The sequence below is a fragment of the Pelophylax lessonae genome (genome assembly GCF_965119305.1).
Source record: "Pelophylax lessonae genome assembly, chromosome: 1".
Lineage (NCBI taxonomy): Eukaryota > Metazoa > Chordata > Amphibia > Anura > Ranidae > Pelophylax > Pelophylax lessonae.
In genome coordinates this window covers 808269358-808289247 of record NC_138768.1, presented here as the reverse complement: position 1 = coordinate 808289247, position 19890 = coordinate 808269358, and the positions used below count along the sequence as shown (strand labels likewise).

At 42.6% G+C, this 19890-nt stretch overlaps 1 protein-coding gene across 2 annotated transcripts in view; it reads left to right on the top strand.

Annotated features, from left to right (window-relative positions):
- The window catches only part of ZFYVE28 (zinc finger FYVE-type containing 28), a 393202-nt gene that overhangs the window by 209729 nt on the left and 163583 nt on the right, over nt 1-19890 (top strand). For both annotated transcript variants that reach the window (XM_082244014.1, XM_082244013.1), the window contains exon 3: nt 8929-9066. In XM_082244014.1, the coding sequence (XP_082100140.1) occupies nt 8929-9066 (138 nt within the window). The remainder of the gene's footprint in view (nt 1-8928; nt 9067-19890) is intronic.

Below are 19890 nucleotides of genomic sequence, written 5' to 3'. Positions count from 1 at the left end.
TTTGGAAAGGGCTTTGCACAGGTGATGCCCTCACAATCTGGCAGATCGTTTTTGCAAATGTTGAGTGGGCAAATGTTGCCAAGTCAAGATGTGCCAGGCTGATAGACTCCTATTTAAAGAGGTTGTAAACTCATTAAACATTTTTTTTTTCCAACCTGAAAGAGAAACACATAATGAGCAAGTATGCATCGCATACTAGCTCATTATGAAATACTTACCTTAGAACGAGCCCCCGCCGTGCCGCCCGCTTACCTGCATGACGGGCGACATGTTCAGTCACCCGTCTTCCGGGATTGCGGCATCCGGCCATCTGATTGGCCAGACCCGCGATTACGTCACTCCCGCGCATGCGTGCAGGAGCCGACGGTCATGGCACGGGGCTCTGAAGGAACGGCGCCAGCTGCATTTAAGATAAATATCTCACTGGCTGCATTTAAGATAAATATCTCCTAAACGGTGTAAGTTTAGGAGATATTTACAGTACCTATAGGTAAGCCTTATCATAGGCTTACAGTGGGTACGGAAAGTATTCAGACCCCCTTAAATTTTTCACTCTTTGTTCTATTGCAGCCATTTGCTAAAATCATTTAAGTTCATTCTTCTTCCTCATGAATGTACACATCGCACCCCATACTGACAGAAAAACACAGAATTGTTGACATTGTTGCAGATTTATTAAAAAAGAAAAACTGAAATATCACATGGTACTAAGTATTCAGACCCTTTGCTGTGACACTCGTATATTTAACTCAGGTGCTTTCCATTTCTTCTGATCATCCTTGAGATGGTTCTACACCTTCATTTGAGTCCAGCTGTGTTTGATTATACTGATTGGACTTGATTAGGAAAGTCACACACCTGTCTATATAAGACCTTCCAGATCACAATGCATGTCGCATCAAATGAGAATCATGAGGTCAAAGGAACTGCCTGAAGAGCTCAGAGACAGAATTGTGGCAAGGCACAGATCTGGCCAAGGTTACAAAAAGATTTCTGCTGCACTTAAGGTTCCTAAGAGCACAGTGGCCTCCATAATCCTCAAATGGAAGACGTTTGGGATGACCAGAACCCTTCCTAGAGCTGGCCGTCCGGCCAAACTGAGCTATCGGGGGAGAAGAGCCTTGGTGAGAGAGGTAAAGAAGAACCCAAAGATCACTGTGGCTGAGCTCCAGAGATGCAGTCAGGAGATGGGAGAAAGTTGTAGAAAGTCAACCATCACTGCAGCCCTCCACCAGTCAGGGCTTTATGGCAGAGTGGCCCGACGGAAGCCTCTCCTCAGTGTAAGACACATGAAATCCCGCATGGAGTTTGCTAAAAAAACACCTGAAGGACTCCAAGATGGTGAGAAATAAGATTCTCTGGTCTGATGAGGCCAAAATAGAACTTTTTGGCCTTAATTCTAAGCGGTATGTGTGGAGAAAACCAGGCACTGCTCATCACCTGTCCAATACAGTCCCAACAGTGAAGCATGGTGGTGGCAGCATCATGCTGTGGGGGTGTTTTTCAGCTGCAGGGACAGGACGACTGGTTGCAATCGAGGGAAAGATGAATGCGGCCAAGTACAGGGATATCCTGGACAAAAACCTTCTCCAGAGTGCTCTGGACCTCAGACTGGGCCGAAGGTTTACCTTCCAACAAGACAATGACCCTAAGCACACAGCTAAAATAACGAAGGAGTGGCTTCACAACAACTCCGTGACTGTTCTTGAATGGCCCAGCCAGAGCCCTGACTTAAACCCAATTGAGCATCTCTGGAGAGACCTAAAAATGGCTGTCCACCAACGTTTACCATCCAACCTGACAGAACTGGAGAGGATCTGCAAGGAGGAATGGCAGAGGATCCCCAAATCCAGGTGTGAAAGACTTGTTGCATCTTTCCCAAAAAGACTCCTGGCTGTATTAGATCAAAAGGGGGCTTCTACTAAATACTGAGCAAAGGGTCTGAATACTTAGGACCATGTGATATTTCAGTTTTTCTTTTTTAATAAATCTGCAACAATGTCAACAATTCTGTGTTTTTCTGTCAGTATGGGGTGCTATGTGTACATTAATGAGGAAGAAGAATGAACTTAAGCGCCGGTTCACACTACTGCGATGCTACTTTGGGTGGCGACCTCCGAGGTCGCGGTGCGAGCAGCGCGCCGCGACCTCGGAGCGGCCGCCACGGACTTCATAACATTGAAGTCTATGGCGGTCGCCTCCTGGTCGCCCCAAAGAAGCTCCGGACCCTTTTTCTAGGTCGGAGCGACTTGTGTCGCTCCTATTAGAACGGGTCCGTAGCTTCCCTATGGGAGGCGACCTGTGAGGCGACCAGGTCGCCTCACAGGTCGCCCTAGTGTGAACCGGCACTAAATGATTTTAGCAAATGGCTGCAATATAACAAAGAGTGAAAAATTTAAGGGGGTCTGAATACTTTCTGTACCCACTGTACCTATAGGTACAACTTAGAGGAGGGTTTACTTCCTCTTTAAAAAGACTTAGTGCTGTAAAAAAATCAAAAGGTGCTTCAAAAAAGTATTAGTTTAACGGTGTGCACACTTATGCAACCATATTATTTTAGTTTTTTATTTTTACTTCCCTCCACTTAAAAGATTTTAGTTTGTTGTTCAACTGAGTTGTACAGTTTATAGGTTACATTAAAGGTGGAAATCATTCTGAAATGATTTATCTTTATTTCATTTTTTTTACATCTCAGAAACCTGACCTTTTAACAGGGGTGTGTAGACTTTTTATATCCACTGTACATATTTTATATTAAATTTGCCCTTTAACATTTTGGTTTTTTAGAGTCAACATGGAGTGTGCAGCTTGTGTGTCCAAGCTCTTCTCATTGGATCATAACCCAAGTAGTGTTTTTCAACACAAATGAAATGAAAATGATATACTGGAAAGGAAAATTATATATATATATTTTTTCCAAAAAAATGTACAGTAGTCTCTTAAATTTAGATATATATTTTTTTAAGAATATGAACTCCTTAGGAACATCTGAAAAATTCTGCTTGTCCTTGTGATTTGTAAGAAGCGCTAATTATATGGGAAACTCTTTACCCGTGAACTCGGCAGCATGGCTCACCATCAGTCTAATGAGCTATAGAATGTGCTTTTTTCTGCAACATGTATTCTTATGTTTTTTTTTTTTTTTTTTTACAAACACTTCTTCCTGCAGACTGCAATGCTAATAAATCTCCTTCCTTTCATCGCAGAGGCGAGATACAGGGGACGGATCGCTAAATATACGTGTAATCTGCATTTCTCTGAGCTGCAGATGATAAATCTTTATATTAGTCAATAACTGCAGGAAATGGCTCTTCAGGCGTCGCAGCTCGGCTGATTTATTCAGCGCAAACTCCATCCCGTAAAAATTTACACACAAAGTTGGTTATTTAAAAATATCTTTAACTCCTAGTAGTACTTAGATTTATGGCCACAGTTAGTCAGCAATGTAATGCATGTATTACTCTTGACGAGACAGGCTGTAAAGTGCTTGGATTGTTTGATTATTGATGCTTGCTCTAGATTGTATCTCAAATATGATTACTTGTTTGACAGCTTAGTTTATTATGTGGCTGTCTATTGGGGATGGCCAGCTGTTCTCAGATGTGCTCAGAGAGCAGAGGGGGGCGGTAGCCAAAACATGGCTAAAATAAAAACTTTTGTTAGTCAACTGTTGGAGGTACATCTCTAAACATGAAAATGTTCTATATAAAAAAGATAAAATGTGTGGAGGATTATAAATGTAAAAAAAAAAAACTTTCCCTGCTATCCCTGTGTATAAACAACCTATTACTCAACTCTATATACTATAGGAAGCAGCTAGCACCACTATGCATCCAACTACGTGTACAAAATGCAATAGTCACAAAAAAGGGCAGCGCTCTCCTTCAATAAAGTGCATTTCAATTTTAGTGCATAAATAAATATCTGAAAACAGTGTAAAAAACATCTATATCTAAAAAAAAAATTTTGAGCCCATCTTTTCTTTTAAATAAATAAATCACATATATATATATATATATATATATATATATATATATATATATATATATATATATATATATATATATATATATATATATAGTCCATAAATGATTCAATGTCCATGAAAACACCAAAAGCTCTTCAGTATTTGCCTCTAATCACCATATATATATATATAATAGTCCATAAATGATTCAATGTCCATGAAAACACCAAAAGCTCTTCAGTATTTGCCTCTAATCACCATATGTGGCAAACACAGCCAGTGTATATTGTCCTTCATGTATGCATTATGTTTATTGCATGTGTATACATTTAAGAACCAAGTGTTTGGAATGTAATGCTACAGCCCTTTTCCCCCCACCCCCCCCCCTCCTGTTTCTGTGTCTAAGGGTGTGGATTCATGACACAGACAATGGTCTGAGCTGGGGACATCTCTCCGCAGGGGGTGTGTATTAAGACTGCCTGTTTCAATGTACAAATGTTCCGTTCCCATTGGCTGGTCCTTGTCCCCTTCCCCCGCTGTGGCAAGGCTAAAGGGAGTTTCGCCTAACTGTGTGTAGAACTGTATGTCTTGGAATGTAATAAACAGTTTAAGCTCTGCATGGTTAACCCTCAACACCTGTGTGGATTGTCTCGTGATTGAGGGGTTAAGGGCTGGGTATGGCTTCTCCGCAGGCTGTGGGTGCGTTTGGAGGACAGGAGACACAGGTCTGGCGGATGTGCCCACCTGGGGTACAAAGATCCATTACACCATAGTTCCCTTCACCCACACCTATGGGTGTCTTCTCACTGCTTGAACAGACCTCACCAATTAAAGGAGGTCTATATGCGCTTTGCAGTGTTATGAGTGGCTCAGCTCCCACTGGCTGTACACTCCAAATCCGTAGCTCTCAGCAGCTCTCAGCGTGGTGTTATTCATATAGGAGGCAAGAGGAAAAAAACATAATGCAAATCGATAATAAAAAGTATTTATTCCATATAAAAATCTACTAACATTTCAGAAGTAAAAAAGGGGCATTTCACAATACAATCCTCGGGATACACCGCTCCACCTACTGCCAGGGTGATTACTGCACACCACCCACCTCACAAAAAGCGCCCAATGGGCTTTCTCAAAGTTTCAGGCTAGGTGTGGGGAGGATTGGCACAGAAATCTGTCCCTGTCTTTGGTTGGTGGCAAATACCTCTGTGGGAAGAGTCAAGGGCCAGAATAGGGTATCAATGGTTTCCAAATAAAGCCATTTGTTGTTGCCTAGGAGTAAGTAAGGACATGGTCACCCAAGAGCCCCTGTGAAAGAGCATCTTTTAAGCTTGCATTAAGCTACTATCCTAAAACAAATCCTATTCACTGTGGATGCATACCTATATACCTATACTGGTATCTAATATAAATGGCTCCCTGACTCCCGGGGGTTCCTTGTGTAGCTTCACTGTTGCCAAAAATGGTTTGTCTATCTCCATGTACAGAGTATGTACTAATACAATATCTGCCGGAGTACAAACTTTCCCATGGCTTGATTTTATGGGATTTCTTATGAGTAAGGCCTTGGGTGTCCCTGTGCTGCAACCAAGTGAGCAAACCACAAGGGCTGAGCACTTAGTGGAACAGTGTTTACCAGAGCAACCAAAGTTCAGTGGAAGCAGTTACAGGTGTCTGAGCCTTTGTATGTGGTAATAGAGCACCAGGCTAAATGTCTCAGCAGATTAATTGCCAAGTTTAGGAATTAGAGGAATGGAGTTCCAGAATTTCCTGCCTGGGTAGGACAATATCTATACCGGTATTGAGACAAGGCACCTGTAGAGCACATGTCTCACCACCTAAGGTGAATTCATAGTGTACAACTCAGATGAGGTGGGCCAATAAAATCAGCCAGGTGCTGCCATGACAACACGATAAATCTAAGTACGGGATGCACTCCCCTGATGACGTGGGCCAATAAAATGGCAATCTCTTACCATAGCAGCACGATGGGAAGTACACTAATGTTATTTTACCTCCTAATGTGACAGAGCCAGCCTGACAGAGCCAGCATCATCTGTTAGATATAACCCCAAGCATTTACACCATCTTTAATAAACTGACGGGATTGGGTCAATTGCATTACTGACACAATGCCACTCAAGGGTCCTTGGGAATGCAATTGGAGAAAGACCGAATAATACATAGTTGGGAGTGAGACTAAATAATGCATAGTGGGGAGTGAGACAGAACCTAACTTCTCCATACCTGTGCAGGGTACAGCAGGTTTTTGGATGATGCCTTTTCAGTAATGATAAAAAAAAAATATAAATATACTGTATGTGCTGCCGTTTCTGAAAATGTATACAACCAATGGGCCATCATGTGTAAATCGAAATTGATACTATGTACATAGGAATTTGCGTTCTCACAACCCTATGTCTTTTGCTGTTTCTTCATTTGGACATGAAATAATTTGGTTTTGGATACAAGGATGTGTATGTCAGTTTACTCTCTGACAATCTTGTGTCATTTTGCCAGTATTGTAATCAACCTGGTCCTTTCAGACCACCAAAGATGGTGTAATGCTTCAGGTTATGCCAGATCAGGCTGGCTGTCACACTGGAAGTGAAGTAACCTTGGAGTACTTCCGGTGGTATTGTTTTGGTAACAGATGGCCATTTCTGTTGGCCCGTGTCATCAGGGAAGCGTATCCTATACTTCATATACCACATCATCTTCGGTTTACAACATGAATACAGATTATTCTTGGAGGTGGGTATACTCTGATGAAAGGGATTCGGCCCAAAAACCTATTAGTTGAGTAGACATGTGCTCCATGCAGGTAGTGTCCTCCTGGTTAGGATTCAAACCAAGGACCCTAGTGCTGCAAGGTGGGTGTGCTATTCACTAATTTTGGGGAGAGTTGAACACTTGGTTCATTTTGTGTATTTTTGGTGTATTTCACAATTTATATGCAGTCTTTGTTTTACAAATGTAATACCTGACAAATTGTTCCCAGAGCACTCTGGCTTACCTAAGGAGACTGCAGAGCGACTTGTTTTGTGTCTTGTGTTTGAAAAAAAAAAAAAACTCCTAGTGGGCCCTCTAGAGCAGCATTTTCAGTCTTATCAACGTGGAGAAATCCGTGAAATCACTTTCTAGGCTCAGGGAACCCCTGCTAATAATCTCTATGCCTGTAGATCTCTGTACATTAGTGTGAAGGTCACTGGGAAGAATGGTCCTTACATTGGCAAGAATTCCTCCCCTTACAGATGGCTAAAAAGATCATTGATGTCAGTTGGAACTTACCTGAGAGGCAGAAGTTGCTCAGTGCTCAAGAAACCTCTAACATTTTCTGGAGGGACCCTAGGGTTCCATGGAACATTGTTTGAAAAAGGCTGCTCTACAGGAGATTCATGGCTGTGAGGATTCATTAAAAAGCAAAAAATAGTGCAGCGCTACCTAATATGGTGTAACCCATAAATCAAAGTGAAGTATTAAATGACCTAAATAACACTGTGAACAAAAAAGTCCATAAATTGTGTTCCAAAAATTAATAATTAATAGTAAGTGGTGATAAAAAGTCCCAGAGAGGTGATGATAGACCCGAAGACTTGGTATCCAAAGGTAAAGGCAGAGGTGCACCCGTGGAATGTAAGTAGCAAAATGGCAGCTTACCAGAAGCTCAGGCCTCCAACTTAATGGAACGGCCACATACGCTAAAGCAATGATTCCAAATGGATCACCTCCTCCAGAGACCAGGTAGTCAGGTAAATTCCTCTATATCACATAGAAACTCCACACATGGTATCATAAACATATGGAAGGAAATAAGCAGCACATAGTGTAATTCCGTAAAATTTGCAAGGTTTTATTTAGGTTGCACTTCCATGGGTAGCTTTGTATAAAGGCACATCAAAAACATTCAAGGCCGATGCATAGGATCGCGGCATCCAACGTGTGTGTGAGCCGGCGTCTAGGGGGCGTGACAGTTGTGCGTCCAGTACTGTCCCTGACCGGTTTCGTCATACGTGACGTCGTCCGGGGCGTGGTTACCGGACGCTACTGTCACACCAGTTAAATCCCCCAGAAGCGATGATCACGGGCCAATCGGATGGAATGAAGGCTCGTGGGGCGGAAGTACCGTACATGTACATGCCGAAGTGAGGGAAAGGTTCAGCAATATCACCTCCATATACATCTCATATTAAATGCCAGATTTTTTGAAGATATCTAATGACTCTATAAAACTAGCGGCAGACCAATTTTTAAAGGCAAACCAATTTTTAAAAATAGAGGATGTAAGGATTCATTCCAGTTCTGCTTCTTTGAGCACAGTTGAAAAGTATTTGTACTAATAATGTGAAAAGCAGACTAGAGTGCCATCTGCTGTCTTACCTGCTGCATGTCTACCTGACCTTTTCTTATCCTTGTAATAATAAAGTATCTTTTCCATGTACATGCTTTTTAATAGCTAAAGGGATGAGGGTTAAAACGACTCAGCACCTCTTCTAATATATCCAACTCCCACACCCCTTCTTTTTATCTAATAATAAAGTATATATGCAAAACCACTAGAAATCCAAAATTAGAAATTTGGCTTCGGGCAATTTGTTATTCTCCTGCAGTATCTTTCCTTACAGGAACCTGTGCATATCCGACCCAAAATCATGATCCCATATGTTAACCTTTTAGTGTGGGAGATATAAAGCAAATTTATTGTGTGGATTAGAATTTTGGGGGATGACCACATCTTCATATTTTAGTATTTACTATTTATTGCATTAAAACACAATGCAATTCTCAGCAAGGTAATGTAAGATCTTGTATGGAAGAAAGGGGCTTTATGGTGTAATGGGTTCACAAGAATTAATTTATTTGATTAAAAAAAAGTTTTTTATTTTTTCAAAATGAATACTACTAATAAGCAACCTTATTTAAAATAATCTTATTGTAGCTTTTTTTTTGTCTTGTGTCCCTAGGACAACGTTTTGAATATCATAAACCAGATCATGGAGGAATGCATTCAGCACGAGCGAGCAAACCGAGATTTTTGTGTCAAATTTCCAGAAGAAATTCGTCATGATAATCTTGCAGGGCAGCTGTGGTTTGGCGCGGAGGTAAGTCATTTCCACAATGCATGGTCTCCAGTTACCTCCAAAAAGCTATTCAAGTTTGCAACTTTTGGCCCACAAGAGAGGTGGAGATTAGCAAAGATCTGCATTATGGACACGTTTTACGATCTTTGTTTTCAGATACAAAAGCTAGCAATAAATGCAAAAGAGATCAGCTTAAGGCTCCATTCACACTTGTACGACTCCAAAGTTCCGCCGACTTTGAAATGCAACTTTGACGTAACTTTAGAGGTGTGCGACTTGGATACGACTTTGGCTTTGACCAGTTATAATGACAACTGTTGCATTGTATAATATTTAGGTATGACTTTCATGGAACTTTTGAGGGTTAACATTAAAGTCTATGGCCCTCAAGGTTGCAAGAAAGTCGGACCAAAGTAGTGCATGAACTACTTTGAAGTCGCAGCAACATTTGGTTGTGCATATGTGAATGGTTATCATTGGAAAACATGGGGAATGACTTGTCATGCAACTTTGATGTCCAAAGTTGCATGACAAGTTGCACAAGTGTGAATGGAGCCTTAAGAAAATATTTATTGTAAATCATATCACTGTGAGCTGTAAGTATAAATGTATATAAATCTTTTCATTGTGGTTAATGGTTAAAACCCTTGTTCTTATTGTATGGTTTGTAACTATTTAATGTATGTACATGAGGCGAGCCATATTTTGTCATTACATACTGTATAAAGAATTTGTCTTTTGATTGACAGGGTCTGTCCGATTAAACACCGTAAACTCTATACAGCCCGTAATAACTTGAAACACCCACAAAGCTGTCGGTTGCCAGACACCATATAGTCTGTTGCCCAAGCTTTAGGTCACGTGACAAAGCACAAGAACGTACGTTTATTCAGAACATGCAAGGAAGCCCCTTTCATTTGTTAAAGCTGGCATGTATCTGATTCATAAGATTTAAAAATAAAATGTAAAATGCACATAGATATTGGTTATCTAGGTGTTCTGATCATTTTTATACTCTCTGGAATTCTCCCTTAACGTTGTCCCTGTTTGTTTTTAAGTTTTTTTTTGGAGAGCTGACTTGGTATCAACTTGATTTGGCCCCTTTCACATGGGAGGCTACCTTTCAATGCCTCTCTAAAATGCGATCTGTGATGGATTGTTTTTCTGAGGTGTGGTTGCAGACCTACGAGCGGTGATACTGCCACCTTCTGAATGCCGTTTTTTTTTTTATTTTTTATATTAAACACAAAGAAATGCCAAGTGTCTGGCACAAGGCTTGTGGTACTGTCCCATTAGCTTTAATAGCTGTGTTTGGCTAAATGAAAGTGGTTGTAAAACCCCGGGTACTGTTTGCACCTATAGCTAAGCCTATGAGAAGGCTTATATAGGTACTGTAAATATCTCCTAAACTTGCACTGTTTAGGAGAAGCTTACATTGCATGCAGCCGATGACTTCATCGGCACATGCGCTCTGAAGGAACGGCCGCCTGTGCCGTTTCTTCAGAGCCCTGTGCCGTGACCGGCGGCACTGGCGCACATGCGCAGGAGGGACGTCACGCAGCTTCGGTCAGTAGCACAACCGTAGTCAAGACCCGTAAGGAATACGGGGCGAAGATATATGCAGCCTCCAGCGGGGACGACGCGGGCTTCCGTTCAGGTTAGTGTCACATAATGTGCTAGTATGCGTTGCATACTAGTACATTATGCATTTACTTTGCAGGTAAATAAAAATTATTTTCTTTTTCAAGACTTTACTTCCTCTTTAAAGTGGATGTAAACCTGATTCATGAAATTTGACCTAAGCACATATATCTGCAGTGTTTTCTTATCTCTCTCCAAAGCCCTGAGTCCTATGTTGTTTTCCTGCTCTGTTCTTATCACCATGATAACTTCTGACAAGTTCTCCATCACCTGAGATAAAACCAGGCTGAAATTTGTGTCGTGGGTGGTTGCTATAAATTGATTAGCAGACAGCTGGTCTTGTCACAGCTCTTCCTTTCTTCCTTCCTCTGCCTATGTGGAGTGGGGGTTTGTGCCTTTCCTCCAATCAGCTGTCACACAGTGTAAGGCTTCACTACACTCCCAGTGCTGAACAAGAAGAGAAAATCTCTAACACCATGTGCACTTTCTAAAGAATATATAAAGCTGAAGACAGCAGATAGGCATGTAAAACTTATGTAGGGAGTTTTGTTTTGTTTCATCTCTATGTATCATCTGAGGCTTTTTACTTCACTGGGTATATGTGAGGGTTTACATCCACTTTTAATGCTTACCGAATGTGTCTTGTCCATTTGCTGCCCCACCAAGAAGCATGGCTGTGGCAATGTGGACTAATCTTTGCTGCCTTCATGTAAATTTTATGATCACAAGGAGAAAGTAGTAGAGTTTCCCTAAAAAGTCTTCCACATCAGTTTACAGACACTGCTGTAGAACAGAAAAAAGTTCTTCTGCTTATGGTGTGACTTTATGGAGAGCCATGCAGGAGAGAAAAGACAGATCTACAGTGGGTATAGAAAATAATCACCCCCCCCCCCCCCTCTCCATCCCCCAAGGTACTGTGTGTGGTGGGTGTTGATTCATTGCCCAGGGCGATAGGCTGCTTAAAAAAAAAAAAAAAACAGCACTGCTTAAAACCTTTGTACCAATTTCGAAAGATACAGTGGGTAAAGAAAGAAATTCACCCCTCTTTAAAATAATCATATTTTGTTGCTTTGCAGCCTGAAATGAAGACAGACACAGTTTTTGTTTTATCCAGCTGTATTTACCCAGTGCAGCTTTTAACATCCAATTGAAAGAAAGAAAACCAATATGTCAGAAAAAGATAAAAAAAAATTGAAAAACAGAATCACTGAGTTGGAAAAAACATCACCCCCTTGTGTCACTATTTTGTCGAACCACCTTTTTCTTTAAAGAGGAACTCCAGTTTTTTTTGTGTTTATTGAAAGTCAGCAGCTACAAAAATCGTAACTGCTGACTTTTAATTAACTCACACTCACCTGTCCCAGGATCCAGCGATGTGCTCACCCGAGCCATCCCTTCCCATGGGCTCCTCTCCCGGGTGCCGGCATTTTAACTGTGGGTACCTGGCTGTTAACAGCTAGCAGCGTCACAGCTGGGTGCCCACTGCACACGCATAAGTTGTGCAATGCCTCCAGAGAGCTACACCTTCCTGCTCCATAAACTTCAGATACCATATTTCTGTGATCTCAAATTTATTCAAACAAGCCAGATGTAACTACAAATTGATAAAAAATAAACATCAATCCGTACAAAATTGCATACAACAAAGAAACAATGATCTATAATACAGGATGAGATAACAAGAACTCACTTTTTAAGCTCTCTCGGGGGATATGGCGAGAGATTGAGAAAACATGTTTTGCTGCCCGCTGTATCTTCTCAAAATGGTGGTTGATTCACTTCCTGTAGAAATCCTACCCAGAATGCCCTGGTTCCTAATAACTTTATTAAACACATTCTGAGTTCACAAATATTGCAGAACAGCTGAAGCTATACCAGAAAGGCACAGTAGATGGCGCCTACATATAACTAACTTGTGTGAATCAAGAAAACCCAACATGTTATTTTAAACAACATAAACACAAGTATACTGAATAAAAGTCTGGTGGACAAAACACACTGTTCTTCCAGTCATTGATAAAGCCTTTGAATTTTTTTGGTATCCATCTCCTGACGTGCATGTCCACAACTTTGTCCACAGAGATCTTTTGACAGTGCCTTGCCACCCATAGTTAATTATTTGCTTTAGTTGCACTTCCAAGGACTGAATGAGGCATATGACGCACATCTTGGGGGAATATATTGACATGATTATTGATGTGGACATAAGGCATGACATGTTGCAATTCGTACAAAGATATTGTTTATTTCATATGTATACATAATTCATATATATATATATATATATATATATATATATATATATATATATATATATATATATTACACACCTTGATCAAACGGAGCACATTATTGTAAATGTTAATGAAAGCCAATTATGTTGTATGGTCAAGTAAAACAGAACAGTCAGTTGAAAAAATAGACTATATGTTAAAAACATGGCTGCATCCAATAAACTCAACGAGTTTCGTGGATAAGTTCCACTTCCCCAGGAACAGACGCAGACCATATCTATAAAAGACAACAATGAATACCTAATATTTGCCAAAATGGTGGAAAAAGAGGCGGGAGGAAAATAAATATCCACCCTGAGGTATTTGCATATTGGTTACAGATTAAAAACATGTGGTACTACAAACACAGGGTTTCTAGGAATGTCTATCCTGGGAGCTGAGGTAATGGAGACCCGCAGAGAGGCCAGATGCAGAAACACACCCCCAAGGGAGAGGTGGTTTCCATATTGGCACCAATAATGGTGCAGAAATGTACATCATCCAAATATCCCTATAAAATAAATAAGTAATATGTAACTAACATGTATTGAAATGATGCTAAAATTGTGGGTAAGTGTAATTTACTGCCCATTGGAGACTAGTAAAGGGGCACAAGGTGTGAGTGAATGGGGGAACATGAAGGGTGAAACCATAACCAAGGGTCAAAGAAAAAAAGTGCAGGCCGTGTATTGATGTTGCAGGGAGCTAATGCAATTACCAATGGAGATGACCAAGAAAGTGAAAGTATACAAGATGCTAAAAAAATTTGAATAAAGAGAAGATCCCTCAAAGTGTTACCTTATGTTCTCACATGGAGCCATACACTAGGGTGAGATGTGTCCACATCAATAATCATGTCCATACATTTCCCCAAGCTGTGTGTCATTTGCCTCATTTAAAGTCCCAAAACTCCCCCTTTCTACTTCCCAGATTTAGGGATGGAGGTGCATGCACCTCATTTAAATTCCCACTAACCCTTTTTATGTATATGTTACAGGGACTAAAATGCTCCAGGAAAGCTCTTTTCATGCTGAGCTAATAAAAATGACCACAGCTGATCACAGTTGAAAGTCAAATGGCTTTGTGTGCCATTGAGAAGGTAATTAGCTACACCTGATTGAGCTTACAAGTCATTTTTAGGAGGGCGGTGATCCTTTTTCCATCTCAATGATTGTTTTTTTTTTTGTTTTCTGACATGTTGGTGTTAAATCTTTCACTTGGATGTTATAAATAAAGTAAATACAGCTGAATAAAAAAAAACAAAAAAAAACTGTGTCTTAGTTTCAGGCTGCAAAGCAACAAAATGTGATTATTTTAAAGGGGGGTGAGTCTTTTCTATACCTACTGTATCTTTCGAAACTGTCACTAAGGTTTCAAGCAGTGCTGTTTTTTAAAAGCAGCCCGTCGCCCTATGGGCAATGAACCAAGGCCCCACCACATATAGTACCTTATCAGTCACACCTTATGATGTCTGGGGTCTGAGGACCCAACCCTAGACCTTCCCGGTAACCGGAATTGCAGAAATCCTACCTAGCCACACATTGCACCTGAAATAGGGCAAATTATTCAGCAGAACATATTCATGTAAAGGACAATAATAAGTAACAGTATGGAAACGGAAAATAAAAAAATTCAGCAGTCAAGGTTCTTGAAAAGGGTACTTTTCCACTATATCGATTTACAGAAACACGCACAAGGGGAAATCACAGTAAGTAGAAATGTAGCTTACCACTACCGGCAGAGGGGAATGTCCAAGTTGTGTCGTCCTGTTCTGTGTCTTCGCCACGTCCGTAGATTTTCCCTTTCCAGCTCACAAAGGACCAAATTGATGGAGAAACCCAAACTCATGGGTTTCAGTAACATTTTGACTGCTAAAACCAGATTAAAAAGTAGATGTAGTGATTATACAAGCATGTAGTGAGCACAATACATAGTGTTGGAGTTAAAAGTATTAATCTAACTTGTTGGGAAATCTAATACAATTTATAGTTCCTAAAATGGGTGGGAGCTTAACTATCTGACTGTCTTTGAAGTTCCATCTGTGTCTCTGGTGGAATTTATTAAGAAGCTAATTGACATTCATGCAGCCATGTTACTTCCAGTTGTTCTTTGAGGGAACAATGCTTAAAAAGACAGAGGGCAAACTTCCCAGCTGAAGATATAAATAGTATTCAAACACAAGAAATACAGCTGTTCCACAATACAACTTCTAACAAAATATAAATCCAATATATCTACTTAATCAGAAATAAATGTTTGTTAAATGAAATGGCTGTTCCACTTTCCCTCTCAGCACTTGGTGGGGGGGTAAATCACCCAATCGCCCACCTGTTTTTACAGCCCTTTGGCCGCCTGTGTAAACTTGGCCTGTGGGACATTTTATAAACTTTCTTTTTCTCTGGAAACACTGATGATGTTGAAAGCCAGCCTAATACCTGTCAGCAGGCAATGACCAGGGCTTTTTTTTAGCTTGAACTTGGCGGAACTCAGTTCCACCACCTCTGGCTCAGGCCCTCTGCTCCCTGCTCACCACTATCTCTTGTAAACACAGAAATCTGGCTTCTGTGTTTACATGTGACTGCTTGCTTCCTAATGGCTCCCACAGATCTGATCTCCTGCCCCCCCCCCCAGATGAGGATAGGGGGTGCAGAGGTAAGCAGCTGTGGAAGAGGACCCCTGTGAAGTACACCCCTGAACTCTGCACTCTGTATACAGCACACCCCTGAACTCTGCACTATATACAAAGCGCACCATCAAACTTTGCACCGAACGCACCCCTGAAATCTGTACTCTGTGTATAACCCTCCCCCCCCCCCCCCCCAACTCTGCACTCTGTATGTAATGCACTCCTGGTATTTAATACTGCTTTAAGACTCTTCCATTGTTAGTGAAATTTGACCACCCCCACTATTTGATGCGGTTTGGTGGGTGTGTGTCGTGGTTGGGTTCCTGCACCTATTTTCTGAGAAAAAAAGCCCTGCCAATGACTATGACTGCGCCAGAAATTAGAAGCAGGAGGGTTTCGCTGTCAGATTAGTGAACCCGTCAGATCAGTGAACGGGCTCATTATAGCAATAACATGAGCATATATGCTTATACACAGTATTTTGAAAACCGTGAGACTGTTTTGATGTTTAATTTTAAAAGCCTGCAGTCAGAAGGTGGTGACGGCCATCTTGATACACCCAGCACTGCTCAGCGCCACCTTATAGGCTTTTAGAATCAAACATCAAAACAGTCTTGTGTGTTTCAAAATACTGTATATAAGCATATATGCTCACTTTATTGCTATAATGAGTCTGAAAGACATAGCTGGGTGTAATAAGATGTCCGCTGCCGCCTTCTGACTGCAGGTGTTCTGTCAGATTAGCAAACCTGCTAGCGGTGGAGCGCATGCGCAGTCAGTATTTTTTTTAAGTCCGCTGATGGAACGTCACTTCCATTCGCTGATCTCACAGGTTCACTAATCAGACAGAACACTGCCAACCTTCTACACTTTCAGGAAGTGTAAAATCTTGCAGATTAGAGTGCTCTGGGGTTTTTTTTTCTGGGGGGGGGGGGGGGGGGTTCTTCAGTGATCTTTTAAAATCCCTGCTCCATGTATGTACTGTAATTTTAATGTGCACCCTTCTATGACTGGTGTTCTTGAAAGATGGACTCTACGGCCCTAGACGGCCCTCTAGCTGTTGCGGAATTACACCTCCCATGGTGCATTGTAAAACTCTGACATTCACAGGCATGACGGGAATTGTAGTTCCTGAACAACTGGAGGGCTATAGTTTGGAGACCCCTGCATTAGGCAATTAAATACAGCTGAAATAAATTTGTAGTGGCTGTTCACCTGCCAAGTTGAGGGAATTTCGTTCAATCAGTCTTGTGATCCAAGGCGAGTATAGCAGTGTACAAATAAGTCATCACTCTGCCTTTTCCTCATGTCTGCTTTTCCCCTGTGTTAGACTGATAGCAGTGCACTAGAGCCTGATTGAGGCTGGTCATACATGGTTCGAATCTGCCGTTTCAGCAGAAACCAGGTGAGATTCGAACCATTAACGGCCAGGCTGAATGTACCAAGTTGGTTGATAAAACTTGGGTACAGCCAGCCTGCTGGATTCGCTTGCGATTATTGCAAGAGGCTGCTATAGCCGCTAGAGATAAACCCACCGGGAGAAGACAATTGCTCGGCAGGAGGGATTCCCCTGTGAACACTGTGTTAAAGCGGAGTTCCAGCCTCAAATACCTTTTTTAACTAAAAATACCCCTATAATACTAATCCATTGCCCTTTACAGAACCGCTATTCTCATACTTACAAGGTGTACAGTATTGGATTTTAGTCAAAAACTTACTTTCTCTATCGCTCATTGACAGACGTAGTCCTCGGTGATTCAGCACCTTCGGGTTATGCTGCCCTCCACAGGAGTAGGACTAGACAGGAAATAAAATGCTCTGGCCACACCCTAGGGGCAGTCCCCGAGGGTATATCTTCTCTCTCTCTGCCACAGCAAATCAGTTTTTTTCTCTCTAGTCAGGAGTAAGGACCTAGATACCTTGCTTGGATCTTCGGTCCTGGCAGGATTTTTTTCTTAAAAAGATTTTTTAGACAGCTTTTTTTCTCCAGTGTTCCTGTGAGATCTTCAAGCAAGAAAGCTGAACTGGGCGACGGGCTGGATGTTGAGATCCGGTGGTCCCCCCAGTTCAGCCTACGAGCGCGTGCAGGCCATAGCTCCGCGCTGGGTCGGCCGCGACATAGTCCCACTGGAGGGACTGACCCTGCGAGTTAAACGTCTCGTTGAAACGCCAAGGACCATGAGTCACGGCGTCCGTATTGGTCGACAGCCCTCCCGCCCCGGTGGAGAGGGATACTGTCAGGAGTTGGTGCCCGCCTGGTTCCGGTATGGTGAGTAGTATGTTCCCCCTTTCCCCTGATGGGTCTTGTGGTGAACGCAGGCCCCTCTCTGTATGGTAAGGATGAGTTCCCCTCTATCCTATAACATGGCACAGATCCCCCTACTTTGAGTGTGATTTTTATGTGCAAAAAGCCAGGAGGCTTGGTTTGGGAGCTGACAATCTAATTGTAAATATGTTAAGATTGTAATCAGTGGCAGTATGGGAATCTTACTGTGATAATATAAGTATCCTACCAGTCAGAAGCCACGGACATGTAGACTGCTTTCCAAGTCAGGTCTCCAGCAATAGCAGGCCTTCCGACGGCCATGCGGTCCGCCAGGGTCCGGTACCGCCGACCAGGCTAAATCCCCATGTAGAGAAGGTGTTGTGATGCTCTGCAGTCGCGCCGCTATTCGGTACAACCGCCGCCATTGTTTGCTAGATCGCACGAGGCCGCCATTTTGGCGTAGCCTCGTGTCTCCAGCATGGGGGCGGCCATGTTTGAGGTGACCCAAACACCTCGTGGAGCTAGGGGAGGCGCCGGAAGGCGTACGGAGGGGCGGAGCCGCCTCCTTTCTTCCCGGGCAGCCAGCCAAGAGACTTCCTGTCGATTCGAGACAGTGCTGAGACAAGTGCAGTGGAAAACTCTGAGCATCAAGTGGTAAACCTGGGGGTCTATCTCTCTCTCTCTCTCGCTCGATAGGGGTCCCTGAGCAGCTAACACTGAGGGGCTTTGTGGCGCTGGGGGTCTAAAAAAAAAAAAAAAGTTTTATTTTTGGATTGAATTTTCCGGGTAGTAACTGGAATTATCATGGACCCTGCCACACAAGCACCCCCACCTGTTTCCCTCGAGGGGACCACGGGACCCGCCGGTGCACAGAGTATAGACGCATTTACATCAGTTTTGGAGTCTTTGGTGGCTCGGGTGGAGACGGCCTGTCAGGGACGGGGGTCAAGAAAGCGACCCCCGCCTACCCCTATATCATCTGGCACCTCTGACTCAGATTCAGAGATGATCACTGCAGCTGCAGGTCCCTCTGCAAGGGCTGTTATCTCAGGTAAAGCTCCCTCAGACAGTGAGGAGGACGTTCATTCTTCCGCCATAATTCAGGAAGAAGCATTGGTGGACGCACTAGTTGTGGCGGTGCGGGAAACCTTAAGACTTGAGGTTTTACCGGCAGAGGCAACTGAAACTGAGATTCCCTTTGGTACTAACAAGCCCATCAAAACGGTGAAGGTTTTTCCTGTACCCAAGTGTTTTGGTAATAAAATTAAAGAAGAATGGGAGCATTCTAAGCGTACCTTTACTATTTCCAAGCGTATTGCTAGACGCTATCCGTTTGAGGAATCCCTCATTAAGAAATGGACGGTACCACCAGTGGTGGATCCACCTATTTCCAGGCTGAATAAAGCCACGGTTATCCCAGTGGAGGACACTTCGTCCTTTAAGGATCCGGTGGATCGAAAGGTGGAAGCGGAGTCCCGCACTATCTTCTCCCTGATAGGGTCAGCATTTAGACCAGTAATTGTTATTGGTCTAGTTTCCCAGACACTAACGGAATGGGCGAGATTGGTACGCCAAGACCTGAGGGGGAAAGATATCCCCCAGGGAACATCTGATTTGATGGAACAGATTATACAAGGGCTACTGTTTGTCTGTGACGCAGCCTTGGATGCTACCCCCCTATTAGGGCATGCATCTATGTCAGCGGTAATCCTCAGACGTGTGCTGTGGTTAAAATGCTGGTCAGCAGACCTAGGTTCCAAAAAGACCTTGACGAATCTCCCCTTTCAGGGGAATCGCCTATTTGGGGCCACCCTAGATGAGATCATTAAGGACGCCACTGGGGGTAAGAGCACTTTCTTGCCACAGGCTGCTAAAGCTAGGGGACCTCGTAACAAGTGAGGACCTTTCTTTACCGCCCATAAAGGGTTCGCACGCCCAGCTGGAACAAGCGGGAAAGGCAAGACTCCTCCAGGAGGGTTCAAGAAGGGCTGGTCGGACAAACAGAGGACCGACTCAGCCAAACCCGAAGCAAAGGATTA